Below are 23,934 nucleotides of genomic sequence, written 5' to 3'. Positions count from 1 at the left end.
GAGCAGAGGCAACAGCCTGTGTCTCCTTTGATTCCAGCAAGGATGGAACATCACTGTGGACCTGGTCATCGGCCCTAAGGGCATCCGCCAGCTGACAAGTCAAGATGCAAAGGTACAGAGCGATGGGGTAGGGAGGGGGCAGGCCCCACCCAGCTCCAGGCAGAGCGTGCTTCCCCTTTTGGCTGCCTCCCATCCTGGCCTGTCCCATCGGTTCTTTCGCCCCATTGCTGACAGCAGAGAGGCTCTTGGTATCAGCAGCTGTGGGGAGACTATTTGAGATAACGGCATGGGGAGTGTGGGTCTCTACATCCCTGGGACTGTCCCTGGCACAGAGAGGCTGGGGACAGGTGTGGTTAAGGTGGGGGAGGGGAAGAGGGAAGGATATGACTGTTGCTCTTCTGGTAATAGTAGTTGCTTTTTCAATGGCATATGGGGCTATCATGTCCCTGGGAGTCAGAAGAACCAGGTCCAGCCCTGGCCCTACCGCCAGCTTGGCATGAGTGTGGGCAAACCCTGACTCTTTCCAGGCTCATTTTTTCTTTGGCAAGGGGCTTGGGCTAGGTGATCCTTCTAACCTGAATGGTCTTTGATTCCCTCTTCATCCCTGCCGAAAGACTCCAATGCCTGGTTCTTCCTCACTCCCCACCCACCTCCACCCCATACTGATCAATCCTCCTAGCCCAATCCCAGGAATGGGATGGTCTGAAGGAACCCCTCCTTTCCCACAGCCCACCTGCCTGGCCGAGTTCAAGCAGATCAAGTCCATCAGGTGCCTCCCTCTGGAGGAGGGCCAGGCGGTACTGCAGCTGGGCATCGAAGGCGCTCCCCAGGTGAGCATCTCTGAGAACATTGGGCATGCCTGCTCAGGCCAGCCTGGCTAGGGCTTCCCTGGCTGCTGGGATCTTGTTAAGTAAAGGGCATCTAGTTCTTAGACCAGGTAGCAGGATGATGTCAAACTAAGGAAAAGTACATCAGGAAGCAAAACTGTTGTTTAGAAGGTCAAGAAAGACGTTGTAGGAAGTTTGGAGGAGGGCTGGAGTAAAGTGACCAGAAATCAAGGTCCAGATCAGAGGTCTAACTGTGAACAAGTAACAGCGACTCCGAACCAACGCCTTGGGAACCCAGGGCTTGTTGTAGGTGGGAGAATGAGAAAGACCTCAGACCACAAACAGGTCGTATGCCTGTCCTTTCATCCACGCGTGCTCTGCGCCACTCCCTCCCTCTTCCCTTCTCTCCATTTCTGCAAGCATACAAGGCATGTGCTATATACTCAGTGGTTAGAAAAAGGAATTCCCTTCCTGGAGTGTAAGGTCAGCGGGGCAGGGTGACGAGAGCGCCCCCTGGTGGCAATGGGGAATGCAAGCCGAGCCCCAGAAGAGCTGGCGGAGTCCAGGCAGGCCATGGTTGGGAGTCCTGCAGTCCCGTGGGGTTGACTCTAGCCAAGGCTCTGGGGTCTCATCCTTGGCTGGTCTCTTCCCTGCAGTCCTTGTCCATCAAAACCTCCTCTCTGGCAGAGGCCGAGAACATGGCTGACCTCGTAGATGGTTACTGCCGGCTGCAAGGAGAGCACAAGGGCTCTCTCATCATTCGAGCCAAGAAAGGTGTGTTTCCACTTGAAGGTAACCTGGCCCAAGAGGCAGTGGGTGGCATACCCGAGCCAAGCCTCCGGGGAGGAGCAGGAGAAGCTAAACCACTGGCGGATATGTGAATGAAGAGCCTTTGGAAGTGTGCGGAGGAGCTCACCCAGCCCTGCCGGACACTCCCTGTGACCCCATCCCAGACCCTTGGCTACAGCCCTGGCCCCGCTGACCGAGGGTGGCACGGGGTGCGGGGGGCAGCTTCTGATGGAGAGATGTTTGTCGCCCTGGGAAAATCAAAGCTGTTCCCAGAACATGGCTGGTCCGTCCTGTTTGGGGATGGAATCAGAAAGCAAGGGTCAGGCTGGGACGTGTGACAGTGGCAGAGGAAGTCTGAGAGTTTCTTCTGCTAAAAGGATTCCAGTTCAGGGCAACTGCCTATCCGGCTTCCACCCCGACTCTCAGGGGCCATAGCGTGGCGGGAGGGGTCTCCCGTGTGTCGGCTGGTAGAAGCAATGAGGTCCGTCATCCATCCGGGCCCCTGTGGCCCTGGTTCCAGCTCCCCTCCTTCCTCTCCTCTCCCCAGACGCTGAGAAGCGGAACAGTCTGCCCCAGATCCCCACGCTGTGAGTACAACCAACCGCGAGGCGGAGAACCGGCCCCGCCCTCAGCCGGGGTCTTCCTTACGAAGGCAGACCGAACGGGGGCCTCCCCCGCCACGGTTTCCAGTTTCTGGCCCCCAGGAGAAAATGCTGGAATTCCAGCATTTCACAAGTGGTTATTTTTCACCAGTAAATTTCTCCCAGTAAATTCGTGCGAGGTTATTCCTGTGCCCTAAAGCCTCCTGGCACCATCTTGGGTGGGGGAGGTAGGGGGGATTGCTGCTGTCCCCCTAGGTGGCGCTAGTGGTAAAGAACCTGCCTGCCAGTGTTAAGAGAATGGGTTCAATCCCTGGGTGGGGAAGATCCCCTAGAGAAGGGCATGGCAACCCACTCCAGTACTCTTGCCTGGAGAATCCCATGGACAGAGGAGCCTGGCAGGCTACAGTCCATAGGGTCGCAGAATGGGACACGACTGAAATGACTTAGCAAGCAAACCTCCCTCCTGTCTCCTGGTGGCCTGGGCCATGCTCCTAGCTTAGCGCCATCAGAACAGGCTGCTTCTCCAGGCCGGGTGGGAGGGAGAGAAGGGGAATGAGGCTGCCCTGGGTGGGCACTGCCAGGTTCTGAGTTCACTGGGCTCCTGCACTGTCCTCTCCTCCTGTAGAAACCTGGAAGCTCGGCGGCCGCACCTTTCAGAAAGCTGCAGCATAGGTAAGCCTGCCCACGGGCTGTCCTCTGCCCACACCCAGAGCCTCCCTTCTGCCTGCTCTTGTGGCATCCCGAAGGATTCCCTCAAAGTTACAGAAAAATGAACTTCCCCTATGACTGCTCAGTGACAGCTAGAAATATCATAATAGCTAACATGTATTGGGCGAGGCTTCCCTTGGGTCTCAGTGGTAAAGAACTGACCTGCCGATGCAAGAGACACAAGAGACATAGGTTCGATCCCTGGGTCAGGAAGATCGCTGGAGAAGGAAACTGCAACCCACTCCAATATTCTTGCCTGGAGAATCCCATGGGCAGAGGAGCCTGACGGGCTACAGTCCATGGGGTTGAAAAGAGTTGGACACAACTGCTAAACTGAGTGTGAGCGCGAACATGTATTAGGCAGCTAGTACGGGCACCATGTTTGACTTGGTCAGCTCAGGCTTCATAAAAAGCCACAGACTGGGGGGCTTAAACAACAGACATTGATTTCTGACAGCTCTGGAGGTGGAAGTCCAAGATCAGGGTGCCAGTGTGGTGGGACCCTGGTGAGGGCTCTCTTCCTGGCTTGTAGACGGCCACCTTCTCTGTGTCCTCATGTGCTGGACAGATGGAGAGCTCTGGTCTCTCTTCTTCTAAGGACACTCATCCCACTGTGGGGGCCCCACCCTCATGACCTCATCTAACCCTAATCACCTCCCAAAGACCCCTTCAAACACCACCACCACTCCTGGGGTCAGGGTTTCAACATGCATTTGAGGGGACACAAGCATTCAGTTCATGACAGTGTTAAATACATAATAGGTATTGTTTTCTTTAATATTTACATTCCCCAGAAATAGTCATTTCACAGAAAGGAAAGCAGATTAAAGGAGATGAACCAACTTGCCCTAAATAATAGCCAGGCAGCAGCAAGGAGGGATTCAGGCCGAGGACCCTGGGCCCTGTGGCCACCCAGATACCTGGGATGGAAACCCGTTCTCCCCCGGCTCCTCCCCACGCCCCTCCCAGTGATGTCAGCTTAGTTTCACTGACCTGTGGCGGGCGGGGCAGGAGGGGGTCTCACAGTTGGTTCCTGGTGGTGCCCCCCCAAGGCATCTTGCCCATGGGGTGTCCTCCTGTCATTTCAGAATCAGACATCTATGCTGAGATCCCCGACGAGACCCTGCGAAGATCAGGAGGTAGATCCCTGACCGCCCCCTACCCCATGTCAACCACCGCCAGGGCCGTGGGAAGTGACATCTGGGGACATATATGACATCACAGGGGGACTTTCTTTCCTTCCTGTGTCGTCTTCCACGTGTGTCTCAGCCAGGGACACAGCTGAGTGAGGCACCTGTGACTTGAAAGCAGAGATCATGGTTTTTATCCCGTCACCATTGACCTTTGGTGTGTCTGTGGTGGAGGGGTGTGCTAAGCGCGTGGACATGGGGCTCAGCTTTCCCAAGTCTGAGACAATGGAACCTTCTAGAGCCCCTTTCCCAGCCTAGCCCCTGCTTCCTGGCTGAGGTGTTGGTGGGGGAGGTCTGGTCACACCTGGGCTGGAGGGGGCGGAGCCCGGTGTTAGAGCCTCTGGATACTCAGAATCCCAGGGATGTGGGCACTCAGCAGCCCCAGGGATGTAGATTCTTGAATTCCCAGGGGGTGCCAACCAGTTTATGTGCCCCAGGACTGTCTGCTTTATCATCTGTGCAGGCCCACAGTATGGCATCACCCGGGAAGATGTGGTCCTGAATCGTATTCTCGGTGAAGGCTTTTTTGGGGAAGTCTATGAAGGTGTCTACACAAATCACGTGAGTTTGTGATACCCAAGTTCTGCTCTTCGGTAGACAGAGAAAGGAGCTCAAATACTCTAGTGCTGGGGGAGGGTGTGCCGTGGTGCGTGGAGCTTCACACATTTGGCCTTTGCAGCGTTTATGAAATACACAGGGAGTGATGAAAACAAAAGTCATTTCCCAGGAAGGCAGCAATAGCAGGGATCAGAAGAGAGGCAACAGCCATGGGGCATGGGACAGGGCCCAGCGGTGGGGACTGACACTTATGGGAGAATGTGAAGGGGGAAACTCCGTGTGAAGCCATTGTGAGAAAGGGAAGGTGGGCTCCAAGGCCACCAATGGGGCTGGACAAGTCTGCCTTTGTGTTTGTTCTTCAACCAGGCCTGGGGAAAAGGCAAAATTCTAAAAACCAACAATAAAGAGAAAAAGACCTGGACACCATGTCCAGTGATGGCCTTGCATGTGACCTGCACACACCCATTAACTTTGGGCAGGTCACGTGGACCCCCAGCCTCCATGTCCTCACCTGGACAGCCAGCACCTCAAGGGATCTGATCTTCAGCGTTTCTCCAGTCCAAATGTACCCTGATCAGGAGGAAGGGGTTATGGAGGAGAGGAGGGGAAGAGATAGGAAGTGCAGGCTTTGCAGAGACCCAGACGTCACCTGTCTCCTGGGGACGCCGGGGTGGGGAGCTCTGGGCAGGACTGAGGGTCCTGGACACACTCTCATTGCAGAAAGGGGAGGTGATCAATGTGGCTGTGAAGACCTGTAAGAAAGACTGCACACTGGATAACAAGGAGAAGTTCATGAGTGAGGCAGGTAGGTGTCCCTGTGAAGACACCAGCACAGGGGCTGGAAAAAAGCCTGGGGACTATGCAGACCGGGAGGTGGAAAGGGGTCAAAGCATCTGCAGTGGAGGTCTGGGAGACCGTGGACAGAGCTGACATCCAAGGGGGAACAGGTTGCACCCCTGACTTTGGGTCCAGCCAGCAGAGTTTGATTCTTGCTTTGGACCTTGGAGGCACTGGAGCACCAACCCTTAACCCCTAACCCCTAGTCCCTAGCCCCTAAACCAAACCCTTCACCCTAACCCTAACACTTAACCACTAACCATAACAACTAACCAGAACCCTAACAGCTAACCCTATCCTAACCCTAAACCTAAACACTAGCCCAAACCCTAACCCTAATCCCTAACCATAACCCTAAACACTAACCCTAACCCCTAAACCTAATCCCAACCCCTAACCCTAAACCTAACTGCTAACCCTAACCCTCTCACTCCCATTTGCAGTGATCATGAAGAACCTGGACCACCCACACATCGTGAAGCTGATTGGCATCATCGAAGAGGAGCCCACCTGGATCATCATGGAACTGTACCCCTATGGGGAGGTGAGCTGGAGGGCCAAGGTACCCCTGTGATGATAGCTGAACTGCAGTGGAGCAACACCTGGGGAGGGGGTGGCCAGGGAGGATGCATTCAGAGCCAGGGGCCCTTAAGTCCCGGCTGAAACAGCCCCAAGGCTGTTTGGAGAGGAAGTTGCCAGTTTTTGCTGCCATTCTGGGTGTGGCCTCCCCCACCCCCAGCTCCACGCCCAGGCCAGGCAGAATCCTCAGGGCACCTTCCCTTTCCTGCAGCTGGGTCACTACCTGGAGCGAAACAAGAACATCCTGAAGGTGCTCACTCTTGTCCTGTACTCGCTGCAGATCTGCAAGGCCATGGCTTACCTGGAGAGCATCAACTGTGTCCACAGGTGGGGCTGGGGAGGGGCCTGGAGAAGGTGGGGTCACGCACAGACCAGGATTGAAGGCCTGGCTTTGGTCCCACTTAGGTGGGCTTGAGCACCTTCTTGGGACCCATGTCCTCCTCTAAAAGTACAACAGCCAGAGGTCCCTCCCAGGATTGCTAGGAAAAGGCAATCTGAAATCGGGGGTGTCTGCCTGTAACTCAGTAGCCCGCATCCCTGTGGGTGCAGGAAATCACTTCCCTGCTCGCTGCTCACTTGTTCTCTGGCATTTCCATTTGGCGGCACCCAGCCTAGCAGGAGAGACTGGGTTCTGGCAGCACTAGGACAATCCTGGGGTCCCAGGCCTTCCAGCCCAAATGAGTGGCACTGCCCTGGTCCCTGACACCTCCAAACTGCCAAGTCCAGTCCTCTGTCTGACTGTGGTGCTGGTCCCCTCTCCACCAGCTTTGTCCCCTTCCCTGAAGGGAGGTCCCCATCATGGGGGATATGATCCTCTGGAGGAGACAGAGTTCAGTTCAGTTCAGTTGCTCAGCTGTGTCCAACTCTTTGTGACCCCATAGACTGTAGCACACCAGGCTTCCCTGTCCATCACCATCTCCTGGAGCTTGCTCAAACTCATGTCCATTGAGTCAGTGATGCCATCCAACCATTTCATCCTCTGCCATCCTTTTCTCCTGCTTTCCATCTTTCCCAGCATCAGGGTCTTTTCCAGTGAGTCAGTTCTTCACATCAGGTGGCCAAAGTATCAGAGTTTCATTTTTAGCATCAGTCCTTCCAATTAATGTTCAGGACTGAATTCCTTTAGGATTGACTGATTTGATCTCCTTGCAGTCCAAGGGACTCTTAAGAGTCTTCTCCAACACCACAGTTCAAAAGCATCAATTCTTCAGTGCTCAACTCTCTTTATGGTCCAGCTCTCAGACCTATACATGACTACTGGAAAAACCATAGCTTTGACTAGATGGACCTTTGTTGGCAAAGTAATGTCTCTGCTTTTTAATATTCTGTCTAGGTTGGTCATAGCTTTTCTTTCAAGGAGCAAGCTTCTTTTAATTTCACGGCTGCAGTCATCACCTGCAATGATTTTGTAGCCCAAGAAAACAAAGTCTGTCACTGTTTCCATTGTTTCCCCATCTATTTGCCATGAAGTGATGGGACCGGATGCCATGATCTTCATTTTTTGAATGTTCAGTTTTAAGCCAACTCTTTCACTCTTCTCTTTCACTTTCATCAAGAGGCTCCTTAGTTCTTCACTTTCTGCCATAAGGGTGATGTCATCTGCATAACTGAGATTATTGATATTTCTCTCTGCAATCTTGATTCCAGCTTGTGCTTCATCCAGCCCAGCATTTTGCATAATGTACTCTGCATATAATTTAAATAAGCAGGTGAAAATATACAGCCTTGATGTACTCCTTTCCCAATTTGGAACCAGTCCATTGTTCCATGTTGGGTTCTAACTGTTGATTCTTGACCTGTATACAGGTTTCTCAGGAGGCAGGTAAGGTGGTCTGGTATTCCCATCTCTTTAAGAATTTTCCACAGTTTGTTGTGATCCACACAGTCAAAGGCTTTGGTGTAGTCAGTAAAGAAGTAGATGTTTTTCTGGAACTCTCTTGCTTTTTCTATGATCCAGCTCAAAGCCCTGGGGTGAACAGGTGAATTCTTCAGTCCAACGCCATCCCGCTCAGATATGGGGCCATGTGGGTGACACTATGGGCAGCGACATTGGGGGATTCATCCACTCATTCATTCATTCATTCATGAAAATTCATCCACTCATTCATTCACTCACTCGTGAATATTCATCCCCTCATTCATTCACTCACTCGTGAATATTCATCCCCTCATTCATTCACTCACTCGTGAATATTCATCCCCTCATTCATCCACTCACTCGTGAATATTCATCCCCTCATTCATTCACTCACTCGTGAATATTCACCCACTCATTCATTCACTCACTCATCAATATTCATTTACTCATTCATTCACTTGTGACTATTCATCCCCTCATTCATTCACTCACTTGTGAATATTCATCCCCTCATTCTTTCACTCACTTGTGAATATTCATCCCCTCATTCATCCACTCACTTGTGAATATTCATCCACTCATTCATTCACTCGTGAATATTCGTCCCCTCATTCATTCACTCATTCGTGAATATTCATCCACTCACTCATTCACTCACTCGTGCAGCAAACAAGATGGAACTCTTCCTGTGGGCCTCCAGGCAGTGTCCTAAGCTCTGGGATTAAGTCACAATCAAAACAAACAGAAACAAACTTTTCCTTTTAAAACTCATCTTCTAGCATCTTCTAGGGAGAATAATCATGGGGCAAAGTGATATAATAAATTTGCATCCTTGTGTGACGTTATTGTCAGGCTTTGAAGTCATCTTTTCAATAACAAAGACAAACAGTGGGGTGCAGAACCTGCCTGGGAGAAGCAAGAGATAGCCAGTTTGGGGTTGGAAGTGATGTGGAGATTCAAGATGACTGAGTCAGCGAGGGCTCCCAGGGTGGGGATGGAAGTAGGGGGGTGAGAGCTCAGCTCTGGGCTGCGCCTCTCACCTGCCAGCTGCCAGCTGTGTTCCTCCAGCTCCCTGTCCCTCTCTCCTCTCCACACCAGGGGTTCCTGAGGACTCTGGGCCACGGCTCAGGGGCGTGTAGCCTTTAGGGGGTCCTGGCTCTCCCAGTGCCCCCTGGAAGTGAGCTGTGGGCAGCTGTGGGGCTGCAGAACAAGGAGAGGTTAATTGTGATCAGGAAAGTGGTCGGGCTTCCTCCCTGAAGTGTCAGCAGGGTGACGGCATCCCCAGCAGAGGGGACAATACATGCAGCAACTGGAGCAAATACAGGGAACACAAGACAGGCTTGGAGGTGGAGATGCATGAGAAGGGATGGGTGATGGGGCTCAGCAGCGAGATGGAGGGAGGCAACCAGTGCGTGTGAGCAGCAGGGAAGAGCAGCCAAGGCTCCTGCCTGAGCCAAGTTCCAGCAAGACGAGTTGTGGGGCCAGGAAGGGCTGACCCACAGAAGCTGCTTGATTCTCCTCCGGAGGCTGGGGCCCTGAAGCTCTCTTCTCCATCTGTCCATCTGTCTGTCCCCCTGAAGCGTGATGAACCACCTCACCCTGGTCTTTGCCTCCTTCCAGGGACATCGCTGTCCGGAACATCCTGGTGGCCTCCCCTGAGTGTGTGAAGCTGGGGGACTTCGGCCTTTCCCGATACATTGAGGATGAGGAGTATTACAAAGGTGAGGTGGGGGGGTGTTACAGCTTTGTCTCCGGAGGGCATCCCTGAAGCCAAAATCCCCCCAAAAGGTGACTGATTATAAGGCAAGTCTAGGCCAACAGTCTCTGGAGAGTAAGCTGCCTTTCTGGATAAGTCTGGATCGTTCTTCTCTAAGAGCTCCCATAAACCTTTGGTCCACCCACAGCCTCTGTGACCCGTCTACCAATCAAGTGGATGTCCCCCGAGTCCATCAACTTCCGCCGCTTCACGACCGCCAGCGATGTCTGGATGTTTGGTGAGCAGACTCTCCATAGGGCGTGGACAAGGGTTTGATTACCCCTCTGTGACCAGGATAACAGGGGGCACAAGAAGCAGGGGTCTGGACCCTCAGTTCTGTTTTGCTGCCACCACTGAGGAGTCCCAGAGGTGGGGAGTCAGTGGTGGATTGGGGGTGACACGAGCTAAGGGCCAGCCTGCATTCATCTTCATGGAAAAGACTCTTGATATGAGCATGAGCTCCCCCAAACAGCCCCAGGACTGAGGTGAGGCCACCCCGCAGGGGAGCCTCAAAAGCAGAACTGAGCTCCTCTCTGAGAAGAAGGTGCAGGGTGAGGAGAGAGGAAAACCAGGTGATGGACAGCCACTTAAAAGGCACACAGCCGTGTAGATTCTCTGGTTCTCCACAGCCTGCCCAGTACAATCTCATTATTCTTCTTCCCATTTTCCAGACAAGGAAACTGAGGCTCAGCAGGTCAGGGGCTTGCTTGTGGTCACACAGGCAGCAAGTGCTGGCTTTAGGCTTCGTATGCCTGCTTTCTGATGGAAGCATCACTCCCTCCTGGTGGTTCCAGTGAAGTTCCTTTGATGGTCCCCTCCTCCAGAACCCTAACAGCTCCATGTGGAAAGGACCTGGGTGTGGGAGCTTAGTTCACTTACAGTCATAGGCGATTGGTCCCTTAGCAGACCACCACGTGGGCAGGACCCCTGGGATGCTACCTATAGAGGAGAGAGGGGAACTCCGGGTGGTCCCCAGCAGGTGCTGAGTCTTCACTATGCAGCTATCTCTGGGGAGGGTGGGCTGCCTCTCCAGGTTCGAGTCCCCTCAGCTCAGGCCCTGAGCCTTCTCCTCCCGCCTGCAGCTGTGTGCATGTGGGAAATCCTGAGCTTCGGAAAGCAGCCCTTCTTCTGGCTGGAGAACAAGGATGTCATTGGGGTGCTGGAGAAGGGGGACCGGCTGCCCAAGCCTGACCTCTGCCCGCCCATTCTCTACACCCTCATGACCCGCTGCTGGGACTACGACCCCAGTGAACGACCCCGCTTCAGCGAGCTCGTGTGCAGCCTCAGGTGAGCAAGGAGACGGGTGTGTGGTGGGGAGGACTGCAAGCCCAGGGCCCCCTGAGAGCACGTCTCCTCTTCAGCAGCGCATGGAGGCTTATAGCTGTGTGTGCTCAGTCACTAAGTCACGTCCAGCTCTTTGCGGCCCCATGAACTGTAGCCCACCAGACTCTTCTGTCCATGGGATTTCCCAGGCAAGAATACTGGAGTGGGTAGCCATTCCCTTCTCCAGTGGATCTTTCTGACTCAGGGATCAAACCAGGGTCTCCTGCATTACAGGGAGATTCTTTACCATTGGGGGCCACATAAAAGTAGGTAGGGGGCTATATTTGGCCTGTGGGCCTGGTTTGCTGGCTCCTGCTTTAAGGAACCCAATGCTTAATTAACATGAAATACTACAGTTTTAAACACTGTAGGCAACTTGTGGGCATTTTTTTTAGAAAATCATCCCCAGAAACTGCCACATGGGAAGGCACCACAGGAGAAGCTGGGAACCCCAGGTCCGTGCAATGGGAATCTTTGAGAACAATTTGCACAGTGTGAGAGCTGGGAGTTAAGTTTTACTGCAGGCAAAATGAGGGCTGCAGACCTGGGAGACAACATTTCAGATAGCTCTGAGAAACTGCTCAGAAGAGGTGAAGGAGGAGCCAGCTTATATAGAAGTTTTGCAACAAAGGGCAGGTTGTTTGAACAGCAAACAATTATTGTTAATTAAAGAAAACCAGATACCCAAGTTAAGGAATTGAGTGCTTTTCTATGTATGGGAAGATGTGAGAGTCTGGGCTCACTGGAATCATTCCTGTGATATGCATCTCAGCTCTCTGGGGCCAGCATCCTGTGTTTTCACATCCTGAGTTTCCTCAGGGCTCGCCGTAGGGAGTGGCTGCAGCTTGATGGCTCCTAGATGGCAGGTTTTCTTTCCTTCCTGAGTTCCCTCAGGGCTCACCAGCTCACTATCCGTGGTGGAGGCAATTGCTGATGACTGTGACATCCTTGTTTACTGATATGGCAGGAAATACTCATTTCTCAGAATGATACTGCATTTGTTTATAGGCAGGGCTCCATAAACAAGCCGTATCATGAATTTTTGTATTGCACAGAATAGAATGCATATAAATCTGAAAACAAGGCACTAAATATTATATATAAATATTATATATTTAGTAGTGCTGTTTAGAGCTTCCCTGGTGGCTCCGATGATAAAGAATCCACCTGCAATGCAGGAGACCTGGGTTCGATCCCTGGATTGGGAAGATCCCCTGGAGGAGGGCATGGCAACCCACTCCAGTATTCTTGCCTGGAGATTCCCATGGACAGAGGAGCCTAGTGAGGGGCTACAGTCCATGGGGTTGCAAAGAGTTGGACATGACTGAAAACTAAGCAGAGCACAGTACTATTTAAAATGATTAAACAAGGCAACTTAAGTGATGCAGACAAACTTTAACACTGCGTGAAGTGGCCGTCTCCATTCCCAAGGGCCAGAACAGTGGCAAATGGGAGCGGAAGGTAGGATGCTTTTATAGGGTAAAGAATAAGGAACAAAGAAGAGATAATTAGAGAATGAATAGGGAATAGGAAACAACTGTAAAGCTGAATGGGCTTCCCTGGTGGCTGAGATGATAAAAAATCTGCCTGTAATGCAGGAGACCTGGGTTCAATCCCTGGGTTGGGAAGATCCCCTGGAGGAGGACATGGCAACCCACTCCAGCATTCTTGCCTGGAGAGTCTGCATGGACAGAGGCGTGTGGCAGGCTGCAGTCCATGGGGTTGCAAAGAGTTGGACACTACTGACCAACTAAGCACATAAAGCTGAATTGGCATTTGGATTGGTGTTTGGGTTGGTGTTTGGGTTGGTACTTTGATTCTGATAAAGCATAGCATTTAGAAGGATGCAAACGTTATCTGCATTTTGACCTGCTGATGCGACCCCCTGGGCAGGGGCAGCTCCATCTTGGGCCTAGAAATGTATTTCAGCAGCACATGATCCCTGTCTGCAGACAATGCTTGGTACACCTATGGATTCATGGACCCCCTGCCTTTATTCGAGTCCTTGGAGCTGTGTGATTCCCAGGTTGGGAACCACTGTTGGGTAAAAGAAAAAAAAAGGCAAGAAGCGTGCATTCAGCTAACCTGGGAGGGAATCCATGGCCCTTTCCCATTAGCACATACCAGGAATGTGTGGGTACCCGTTCCCATTAGCACATGCCAGGAATGCGTAGGCTGGGGTGGCTGCAGGGTCCACGGTACTGTGGCCTGTCTCCTAGGGATCTCCCCAGTGCCCTCTGCGAAGGACGTGGGCAAGGACTTGGGAATAGGATCCCGGCTTCAGTGGAGCACAGAGGGGAGCCCCCAGGAGTGTTTCTGACCTTGTTTCTGTCTCCTTATCTGACCTGACTTCCTGGCAGTGACATTTACCAGATGGAGAAGGACATCGCCTTAGAGCAGGAGAGGAACGCTCGCTACCGACCTCCCAAAATCTTAGAGCCCACAGCCTTCCAGGAACCCCCACCCAAGGTGAGCCAAGCCCTGAACTCATCGGCCCCATCAGCCCCATGAATCACAGCAGAGCGGGGACCCTGTCCAGCCCCTCCCAGATCTGACTGTGCAGCTCATCTTACAGTGGCGATCAGATGGGCCTCTGCGTCTTCTCAGCCCTTCCACCCAACCATCCATCAGCCCTGAGGTCAGCCCCCATCAGTCACCTCGGCAGATGGAACCTGAGACAGCCAGAGAGCAGGCACCTTGTGGGGCTGCTGGATCAGGCAGTCACCCTGGAAACATTTCCCTCGGGAGACAGCAGCACTTAGCCTTTTGGTGTTTTTAGGGACAAATTAGATTCCCTTGAAGGTACGTGATGGGGAGCCCTGAAGTCCAGTCTCTGATGTCCATGGCATCTCTGAGCACAGGAGCCAATGCCCTGCTGCCCCACTATTAGATGGGTGGGACCATGTCTGTAGAAGTCAGCTTGGGCTGCCATACAAGATACTACAGGCTGGGCAGCTTACACACAGACAGCATGGAGGCTGGAAAGTCCAAGATCAAGGTGTCTGGTGAGGACTCTCTTCCTGGATGGCAGACTTGTCCTTCTCACATGTCCTCACATGGTGGGGAGAGTGAGCTCTGGTGTCTGTTATTTTTATTAATACGACTGCACGCTAAGTCGCTTCAGTCATGTCTGACTCTTTGCCACTCCATGGACTGTAGCCTGCAGGGATCCTCTGTCCATGGGATTCTCCAGGCAAGAATACCCGAGTGGGTTGCCATGGCCTCCTCTAGGGGATTTTCCCTACCCAGGGATTGAACCCACATCTCTTATTCTAATGTATGGGCAGGCGGGTTCTTTACCACCACCTGGGAAGTTCATTAATGCTACTACTAATAATAAGAATCATAGGAGTCCTACTCTTGTTACCTCATCTGATCCTAATTACCTCCCAAAGACCCCACCTCCAAACACCATCACCCTGGGAGTTAAGACTTCAACATATGAATGGGGTGGGTGGGGTGAGGTAGGGGGACAAACATTCAGTTTATAACAAAGCCCTGTGGGTGCTCGGCCTCTTTTCGAGGTCCCCCTGATCTGCTGTGCCCTACACCCTCCTGCAGTCAGGCCCAGCTCAGGTTTCATCACCTCCAGGAAGCTGCTGTGGATGCCTGGGCCTCCATGACCCACCTCTGGATGTCTGCAGCTCCCGATTACTGATTTGGCAAACTCTGCACATCCAGGGTTCACATACTGTTGAAGCCTAGCTTGAAGGATTTTGAGCATTACCTTGCTAGCTTGCGAAATGAGTGCAATTGTGTGATAGTTTGAGCATTCTTTGACACAGCCCTTCTTTGGGAATGGGATAGAAACTGATCTTTTCCAGTCCTATGGACACTGCTGAGTTTTCCAAATTTGATGGCATATTGAGTGCAGCACTTTAACAGCATCATCTTTTAGGATTTGAAATAACTCAGCTGGAATTCCATCACCTCCACTAGTTTTGTTCATAGTAATGCTTCCTAAGCCATAGTTGGCTTCACACTCCAGGATGCCTGGCACATGCGGAGAGGCTACCCAGAGACGGGTAATGCCTCCAGTTAGCAGTGACCTTCAGAAGGGCAGAGAAAACTGGCCTCTTAGTACCCTCGTATCACTCAGCAGCAATAGATGCACAGTCAGCAGACATGAATGATTTTAATGATTGCTCTGTCCTTCGTCTTCATCATCCTGAACAAGCCTGACCTGATATTCCCCTTGGTGAGCTGTGCTCCCTCAACAGGACAGAATGAGGGACTGACTCATCTCCATGTTCTCTCTGCAGCCCAGCCGGCCCAAGTACAGACCCCCTCCACAAACCAACCTTCTGGCACCCAAGCTGCAGTTCCAGGTAAAGACATAACTGGAGGGCTGGGGAAGTACAGGCCTCATCTCTGTCCTTCCTGAATTTCCATCCTTGTGCCTCTGCAGAGCAGCAGTCCTAGCTGCTCAGGCAATGGAGACAGTTCTTGAGTACCCAGAAAAGAACTCAAAGTGCCCAGAGATCAAAAGAATCTCATTGAACCAAGTTGTCCTCAGTTAAGACGACTTCAACCCACATCTGTCTGTCCACAGCATTGGCTGCTGCGTGCGCCCGCCTGCAGCTAATTCTCTACTCCTGGCCTCCCCAACCCTGAGCAGAGCCTCTGAAAAGGAATCCAGGCGGCTGGGGACCGTTGACGTCCCCCAGAGAATGGGGCTGCTCGCTGGGGCTCCCTGCAGGGGCCCTGCTGAGAACCTCCGTAGCTGGTGGAGAGAGAGCAGGGTTCCCCCTGTGCTCCCCGCCCCCACCTCCATGGTTACCAACCACAGGACCTGCCCACGCTGTCGGTCCCTCTCGGAATGTCTCCGTCCTGTGTCTCTCTGTCGCATCTAAGTCAGAAGGAGCCAGGGCCCCCTCTCTTTTCTTCCTTTCTATCCCTCAGCTCAGAGTCCCTCTTTAAAAAATGCAAACAGTGTCTTTTATTTGGTGCTCCTTCATTTGGTGTCCTGTGGTCAAGGAAAAGCTCCAGAGCCAAAACAAGCCTAACCAGGAACAAACAGACAAACCTTCTTCATACAAAAAAAAAAGAAAAAGAAAACAAACCTCAAGGCAGAAGACAGGAGCGATATCCCTAGAAAGAAACATACCCCTTTGTGATGTTTAAAATAATGGGGTTTTTTTCTTTTAAGATTTTTTTAATATTTATTCATTTATTTGGCTGCACCAGGTCTTAGTTGCAGCATGTGGGATCTAGTTCCCTGACCAGGGATCAAACCCGGGCCCCCTGCATTGGGAGCTCAGAGTCCCAACCACTGGGCCAGCAGGGAAGTCCCTTAAGATTTTATTTTTTATGTGAACCATTTTAAAAGTCTTTGTCGAATTTGTTACAATATTGCTTCTGTTTTTATGTTTTGGTTTTTGGGCCATGAGGCATGTGGGATCTTAGCTCCCTGACCAGGGATTGAGCCCAAACCCCCTGCATTGGAAGGTGAAGTCTTAACCACGGGACTGCCTATGAAGTCCCAAAATAGTGGTTTTTAAAAATGTGTGTGTGTGTGTATATATATATATATATAGACTTCCCTGATGACTCAGTGGTAAAGAATCTGCCTGCAATGCAGGAGATGTGTGTTTGATTCCTGGATCAGGAAGATCCCTGCAGGAGGAAATGGCAACCCACTCCAGTATTCTTGCTTGGGAAATCCCAAGGACAGAGGAGCCTGGTGGGCTACAGTCCATGGGGGTTACAAAAGAGTTAGACATGACTTAGTAACTAACCAACAACAACATATGTATATACACGCATATGTTTGTCTGTTTTAGTTGCTCAGCCACATCCAGCTCTTTTGCATTCTAATGGACTGTAGCCTGCCAGGCTCCTCTGTCCTTGGGATTTCCCAGGCAAGAATACTGGAGTGAGTTGCCATTTCCTTCTCCAGGGGATCTTCCCAACCCCAGGATCGAACCCATGTCTCCTGCATTGCAGGCAAATTCTTTACCACTGAGCCATCAGGGAAGCCTATACACACACACACTTGTGGATCAACAGTATCTGTTAGTTTCTGACATGATGATGACTCTTCCCTGAAGAGTCCTGAAGGAGGAGATGTAGTCATGGGTCAGTGCCACAGGTGGACCCACGGTATGCACCGCATCACGGGGAGGGCTGTTAGATGAAACAACAGCCACCACGTCTGTGCTGACTTCTAGCCAAGAGCCCCGTATGTCGCTCCGCCACGTCTCCCAAACACGACCAGTGGAATGCCCACACTTTGTTCTTTGTAAGCTCCTGGAGCGCAAGTCCCGTTTCTCTCATGGAGCTCTTGTATCGTTTGTCTGTGCTCGTGTTCGTAGCAGCTAACCGTCCACCTTCTCGCCTTGTCCCCGTGCCTGTGCTCCTCTGCTTCTCCTGAATAGGTCCCCGAGGGTCTGTGTGCCAGCTCACCCACGCTCACCAGCCCTATGGAGTATCCATCTCCCGTAAACTCGCTGCACACCCCACCTCTCCACCGGCACAATGTCTTCAAGCGCCACAGCATGCGGGTAAGAGGACTCTGCATGCTGGGTCCTGGCCAGGACACGGAGGCTGCTGGAGGGAGGTGCCTGGGATACTGGGAGCCCTGCGTCCTCAGGCTCAGGAGGTGCCCTTCCTGCACCAGTCGGCCAGAGAGGGACTCTGTGCCTCCTGCACCTCTACAAGCAGCAGAGTTTGGGGGCCAAGCCAGGCACTGCCCTTGAGACTCCAGCTGGACCCAGACCTGCCCCATGCCTACTCTGATGCTGTGGCAAAGATGTAAAACCACCCCTTCCCTCAGCCCTGGCGATAGTGTGAAAGCTCATGAGCGGAGGGCAGGGAAGCCTGACGGTGCCAGAAAGTAAAAGACCCTGGAGGCCTTGCCCGCTCTGCCCTTCCTGCTGCCTGATTGTTGTGATTGTTCCATTTCTCCTCGGTCAAAGGAAAGTCTGCCTTGTGGTTGCCGCTCCTGCTGCTTTGCAAAAGTTGCTGCGATATGAGAACAAACTTGGGGGCTAGCATAGGGCTGAGCCACACCCTCCCGGTCACTCTTTGTCGTCAACTACGGATGAAGCCTTGAGTATTTCATTGTCCGTCGCTCAGTCACTCACTCATGTCTCACTCTTTGCAACCACATGGACTGTAGCCGTCCAGGCTCCTCTGTCCATGGGATTTTTTTCCCCTAGAATACTGGAGTAGGTTGCCATTTCCTCCTCTAGAGGATCTTCCCGACCCAGGGATCGAACCTGAGTCTCCTGCATTGGCAGGTGGATTCTTTACCACTGCACTACCTGGAAACTAGCTTGTAATCGTCAGGTCTCCTTTTTTAAAAAAAGTGCACCTTTGCTTGTCCACTTGTTACTTGTCACCATCCATCTTCTCCTCCTTCAATACAAATGGCCCCCATGGTCAGTTGCCATGAGCATTTGATATAGTTTACAGAACTGAGTCTTGATATGTGATATAACAGACTAAAACCCTTATTACTTTAGCTCTAACTCTGTGACCATGCATCATATTTAAGACTCAGGTATATAGGACTCTAAAAATTGGGGGAGACTACATTTCTATTACAACAGATTTACAAAAATGTAGGAAAGTATGTTGAGATATCCTTGCTGTTTTTAATTTAGTAAAGCTTTGAAATGATTAAGATAACTTAGAATTCAAGGCAGTGAGAGCTTAGTAGAATAAGTTTTCCCCTGACCTAGCTCATTTTTCTTTTTCACATTAGTTTAACCAATTTATGTCTTAGCATATACTCAATGATAATAAAACTGCATCTGTAAGCATTCACTATCTTTTAGGCAGTGCTCAACTTTTCTTTCCTGCCCTTAACTCTTTATTCATAATTAATTGGGTTTTAATTAAGTGAGTTTGGCTTTAAATGTGCCCTTTCAGAAAGAAGGTGTTTCGCACATTTGAGGGTTGGCACTGCCTTTGTCTAACCCCTGATTCACCATAAGGACTTTGTTCCCTTCCATAAAGACAAACTGTGAGGCAGGAAAAAGGGCCTTTTGTGTCAGGGCTTTAGATGTACTTGCCACAGGAAAGCCTGCCTGAGAGAACATAATAAGCATTTCTTAAAATAAGCAAAAAAGAAAAAAGTTAAAAATATAAACTCCATTTTATGGTATGCATCAGAAACACTGAGAAAGCCTCTTCCAGGTAGAATGCTGAAAAGGTATAATAGACTCCCTGCAAAGCATTTGAAAGCATTTAACGAAAGTCAGAGATGGTTTTCCCACAAAAACAACTTTTCTAGTGACTAACTCTATTGCCTGACTCATCTGAGAATCTGTGGGATTCAATTCCAGAGTCAGGAAGGCAGCAGTCTCCCTCTTGAAGACCTCACAATTGAGGTTTAAAATAACAGTTCAGTAAACAGCACCTTTTTTTTAAGGGACACTTTGCTGGGCGCTGTCCTAGGTGCTGAAAGGAGAAGGAACAGGGCAGATGGTTGCCTATAATGTAAACCAGAGAGCTGTGAGTAGCACACAGAGGCACAGCCAAAGTGCAGAAGAAGTTCAGAGAGTAAAACAACTCTTTCCAGCTGCTTTTTTTTTTTTTTTTTTTTGCAGTTGGGCCTCAGTGGGAGGGAAAAATTAGAAGGATCCCAGGGGATGAGGAAGGCAGAAGCATGAGTTGGAGCCCAGATTGAATGATGGGAAACCTTAGGATGAGTGCAGGAGTTGTTTAGTTACAATGGAAATAGGCCTGGCAGGATGAAGAGTCAATTCCTAGAAAGGGTCACAGCTTATCAGAGTCTTTTTAAAACACCCCAAGGGTCGAATTCCTCTTAAAAATGACCTGCAGTGTAAGCATTCATCGCCTGATTAAGAATTCTTGAAGTATACTTTGGACAGTAAGCCCTAAAGAGATCCAATTTTTTTTTTAATCTCATTTGCTTCTTGAGTTTTATTAGAAAATTGGAAGACATAAGAATACATCCACTAATACATGTTAAAATATTTGGTCAGATGGTGATCAAGCCTGGGGCATACTAGACATTTGAGTGGTAGGAATCTTCTTTGGCAATTTCAAAACTGTGAAGTGTTTTCTTGAGTCTGGAAACTCCTCCTGTCAGTATCTTCTCTAGTCTTCCACTGTCCATACATTTTCCTTACCTGGAGATTCCTAATGCTATATTCAGAACATTGGACCCTTAGTTCCTATTTGTCATGATTCATCAATAGCCTGATATAGAGATACCATTGTGTTTGCACATGCTGGCATTTAACTGAGGATATTTACAGCCTTAAAATCCTTTCATCTGGGGGGCATAAGCCTTTACGAAGTAAATCTTATGTATTTTATCAATCCTATGATGATAAAATAGTCTCGTGTTCTGAAATTTGCCTTTATTTTTTAATTGGGATAGGTATAGTTGCTTTACAATGTTGTACAATGAGGTGAATCAGCTATGGTATACATATATCCCCTCCTTCGGCCCTCCCCACCCCATCCCACCCCTCTCGGTCATCACAGAGCGCTGAGCTAGGCTGCCTGTACTGCATAGCAGCTTCCCACTAGTTATGTGTTTCTCACATGCAGCGCACATACGTCAGTCCCCACCTCCCAACTCATCCTACCCTCCTCCCCACACCGTGTCCACAGATCAGTTTAAAATAAGGTCTAACTCAGTACGTTAGCTCTGGGTGGACATTTGGTAATGTGTGGAGGCATTTTTGTTACAACAGGGGAGGTGCTAGAGGCTTCTAGTGAGTCGGGTTGCTGTAAGCATCCTACAGGTTACAGGAAATCTCTCCCCAATAAGGAATTATCTCGCCCCAATGCTAAGGTTGAGAAACCCCAATCTGCAATTGGTTCCATAGCCTCATGAAAACAGGAAGGACGCTGTGTCTTTAACCATCACTGCCCTCCCAGCACCCAGCCCTGTCCCTGCCACATAGCAGTTGCTCAATAAACAGTCGTTGACTGGCGTAATGAACAAGGGCTATTTCAGCAAGGCATCTTATGAGGAGGAGTATTGTTAGAAATTGAGAGCAGTTATTGTAGCTGACAGCCTAGGAAAAACACCAGTGTCACTATTTTCAAACTGTGCTGTTTAGAGACTTTAGTGGGGATAATCTTTTTTAGAGGCTTGGCAGAGATTATGGCTTGTTAAAGTAGACTGAGAATCATTTTTAGCATTTATGTAAGTGACTTGTATGTAAACGGGCCAGTTCAAAGAAAGGGATCTGAGCAACTTGCGGACCTCAACATCATAGAAAGGTCACCTGCCCCCAGCAAAGGTCATCCCAGGCTTTACACAATCAAAAGAATGTTGGTAACACTCGTATATCCAGGAGACCCAGGTAATCTTGTGCAGCAGAAAAAAGGAAGCCAGTTTAAAGGGACTGAGCAGATATTTATATAAATGAACCCTGGGGAAGATTGAGGGAAGACAAATAATAGGAAAGGGGAACATGCCGGGAGAAATAACAGGGAGAACTATGAATAGGTCCAAAGCTCCACAAATGAGTTGAAATGGGGTTAGATTACTAAAACTCAGGAGAGGAACCACTTATTGCATATCCATGCATCCTTATTTCTTTTAAATTTTGTGCTTCACTTTATCTCTTAGCTCATGCATCTCTTTTAACTTTTGGTGACATAACCCAGGCTAGTTTCTTAATCAAGAGAATGATGCAGAAAGATTCTTTACTTTCTGAGCCACAGAAAGTGAAAGTGAAAGTGAAGTTGCTCAGTCGTGTCCGACTCTGTGACCCCATGGACTGTAGCCTGCCAGGCTCCTCCATCCATGGAATTTTCCAGGCAAGACTACTGGAGTAGGTTGCCATTTCCTTCTCCAGAAGATCGTCCCGACCCAGGGATTGAACCCGGTTCCCCCGCATTGCAGGCAGATGCTTTCCTGTCTGAGCCATCCATAACTAGGATGGGGAAGCCCAAATAACGAGTATCTTCTGATAAAAAAGGCGATCAGATGGGTGCACACTCTTGCTCCTTCTCTCAGGCTCCACCCTTCAGTGGACAGCTTTGGGGGACCACACACCACTGCTCCTTGAAGCTTCCAGACCTGCCATCTCTGTTTTAGGTGACGCTAAGCACTCAAGGCCTCCCAGAGGGCTGGCTTTACAATCCTAAGTGTAAATTCAGTGACAGCAGCCATGACACATGCCAACTGAGAAAATGATATTAGGACAGTCACTTGAAAATAAGATGGCACTAAGGGATCACATGATGATTTGAAACCAGTACCTGTTAAACTCTATGCCCTGGGTTTCAGCACTTCAAGAACACACTGCATGTGATTGGGGTTGATGGAGCCAACAGTAATAACCATCTGCATAGATGGCTGTAGATCTGAGACCAGTTAGGCCAAGGCGTGTGGCTCCCACAAGGCTCTCCAGAGGACTGTCCTCCCTGGGTGCGGAGACTGGGCTGACTGTGTCCTCTGCCATCTCCCCCGCTGTGCTCCCAGGAGGAGGACTTCGTCCGCCCCAGCAGCCGGGAGGAGGCCCAGCAGCTGTGGGAGGCCGAGAGGCTCAAGATGCGGCAACTCCTGGACAAGCAGCAGAAGCAGATGGTGGAAGATTACCAGTGGCTGAGGCAGGAGGAGAAAGCCCTGGTGAGGAGAAAGCCCAGCCAGGGGAGGGAGAGGACATGCCCCGACACCTCTGCTGGACACCTTTTTTTAAATAATTTTACATATTTTTTCATTTTTGGCTGTGCTGGGTCTTCATTTCTGCACGCCGGCTTTTCTCTAGTTGTAGCAAGCTACTCTACATTTGCGATGCCCGATCTTCTCGTGGCAGTGGCTTCTCTTGTTGCAGAGCACAGGCTTTTGGGAGCTTGGGCTTCAGTAGTTGCGGCTCACAGGCTCTAGAGCACAAGCTCAGTAGTTGTGGTGCATGGGCTTAGTCGCTCCGCAGTATGTGGAATCCTCCAAGACCAGGCATCAAACCGGTCTCTCCAGCATTGGCAGGTGGACACTACCGCTGAGCCACCCGGAAAGCCCCTGAACACGTTCTGATAACCATGCTCCCCACGGAGAGACCCATGCCATCTTGTCCCCTTTCGCTCCCCACCTGGCTGGAGTGACCTGCTCTCCAGGCATCCTTGGAGTTTTTGGTTACAGAATCCTAAGTCCTCTTGATTTGTTTTCCCCCTCTGCAGGACCCCATGGTTTACATGAACGACAAGTCCCCGCTGGTGAGTCACCGGGAGGCCACTCTATCCGGAGGGAGGGCTTATAGGGTAGTTAGTGGGACCTCCGACTCCACACCTGCCCAGCTCGCCCTCTCTGCCTCTCACCACGAGAGCACCTTTTTCCACTTCACTCTGATCTTGGAGTCTCCTTGCTGAGCTCACACTTAACGCCGCCCCGCTCCGGCACAGGTGCCCCCCACCCCAGCCACTTCCGGTCAGGGAGTCCCCAGGACCCCTGCAGCTGTATGACCTCCAAACCTCTGGGGGACGGGAACAAGCTAACAGGGGGCGTGGGTGGCCCCCAGGGCTGCACCAGTGACCTCTTCTCTTTCCTTCCTTCCAGACCCCAGAGAAGGAGGCCGGCTACAGTAAGTGTGAGCACCCTTCCTCTCGGCGGGAACGTCCCCGGGCGTGGCATCTTGTGTGCAGCCGCCTTCCCTGCCCCTTGCAGAGAGCAAAGGGAGCGTATTTGCCATAGAATCATCTGTCCTGAGTTCAGAGGGTGCAGAGAGGCCCAGTTTGGGAGTCGATATACACCACCTCCTATCCTCCACCTCCACCCCTGCTCCGACGGCTGCCCCCCACCCCTCTCGCGGCATGGCTCCTGTCCCCGCCTCTCTGCTGCTGCATTTATTTGGAGGACTTGGTGATCCTTCCTGTCTCCCACCCACTCTGTCAGAAGCTTTTAAGCAGCACGATGACATCTCTCCCAAGTGCCTCTTCTCCTCCCTCAGCCCCAGGAAGGGAAGAAAGAAACAGG

General features: G+C 50.9%; 1 protein-coding gene across 2 annotated transcripts in view; it reads left to right on the top strand.

Annotated features, from left to right (window-relative positions):
- PTK2B (protein tyrosine kinase 2 beta) overlaps nt 1–23,934 on the top strand; it is a 133,134-nt gene that overhangs the window by 103,330 nt on the left and 5,870 nt on the right. The window contains exons 9-27 of one of the 2 annotated variants that reach the window (XM_070459621.1): nt 38–112; nt 729–830; nt 1,484–1,601; nt 2,164–2,203; nt 2,844–2,890; nt 4,015–4,065; nt 4,580–4,677; nt 5,395–5,479; nt 5,955–6,055; nt 6,302–6,417; nt 9,569–9,669; nt 9,853–9,942; nt 10,787–10,991; nt 13,388–13,496; nt 15,290–15,355; nt 17,405–17,530; nt 22,447–22,593; nt 23,142–23,177; nt 23,518–23,542. In XM_070459621.1, coding sequence (XP_070315722.1) covers nt 38–112; nt 729–830; nt 1,484–1,601; nt 2,164–2,203; nt 2,844–2,890; nt 4,015–4,065; nt 4,580–4,677; nt 5,395–5,479; nt 5,955–6,055; nt 6,302–6,417; nt 9,569–9,669; nt 9,853–9,942; nt 10,787–10,991; nt 13,388–13,496; nt 15,290–15,355; nt 17,405–17,530; nt 22,447–22,593; nt 23,142–23,177; nt 23,518–23,542 — 1,738 coding nt within the window. The remainder of the gene's footprint in view (nt 1–37; nt 113–728; nt 831–1,483; nt 1,602–2,163; nt 2,204–2,843; nt 2,891–4,014; nt 4,066–4,579; nt 4,678–5,394; nt 5,480–5,954; nt 6,056–6,301; nt 6,418–9,568; nt 9,670–9,852; nt 9,943–10,786; nt 10,992–13,387; nt 13,497–15,289; nt 15,356–17,404; nt 17,531–22,446; nt 22,594–23,141; nt 23,178–23,517; nt 23,543–23,934) is intronic. The other variant, XM_070459622.1, reaches the window with a different exon arrangement.

Source organism: Odocoileus virginianus, chromosome 31, assembly GCF_023699985.2.
Source record: "Odocoileus virginianus isolate 20LAN1187 ecotype Illinois chromosome 31, Ovbor_1.2, whole genome shotgun sequence".
NCBI classification, from domain to species: domain Eukaryota; kingdom Metazoa; phylum Chordata; class Mammalia; order Artiodactyla; family Cervidae; genus Odocoileus; species Odocoileus virginianus.
This window is presented reverse-complemented; position numbering and strand designations above follow the sequence as displayed.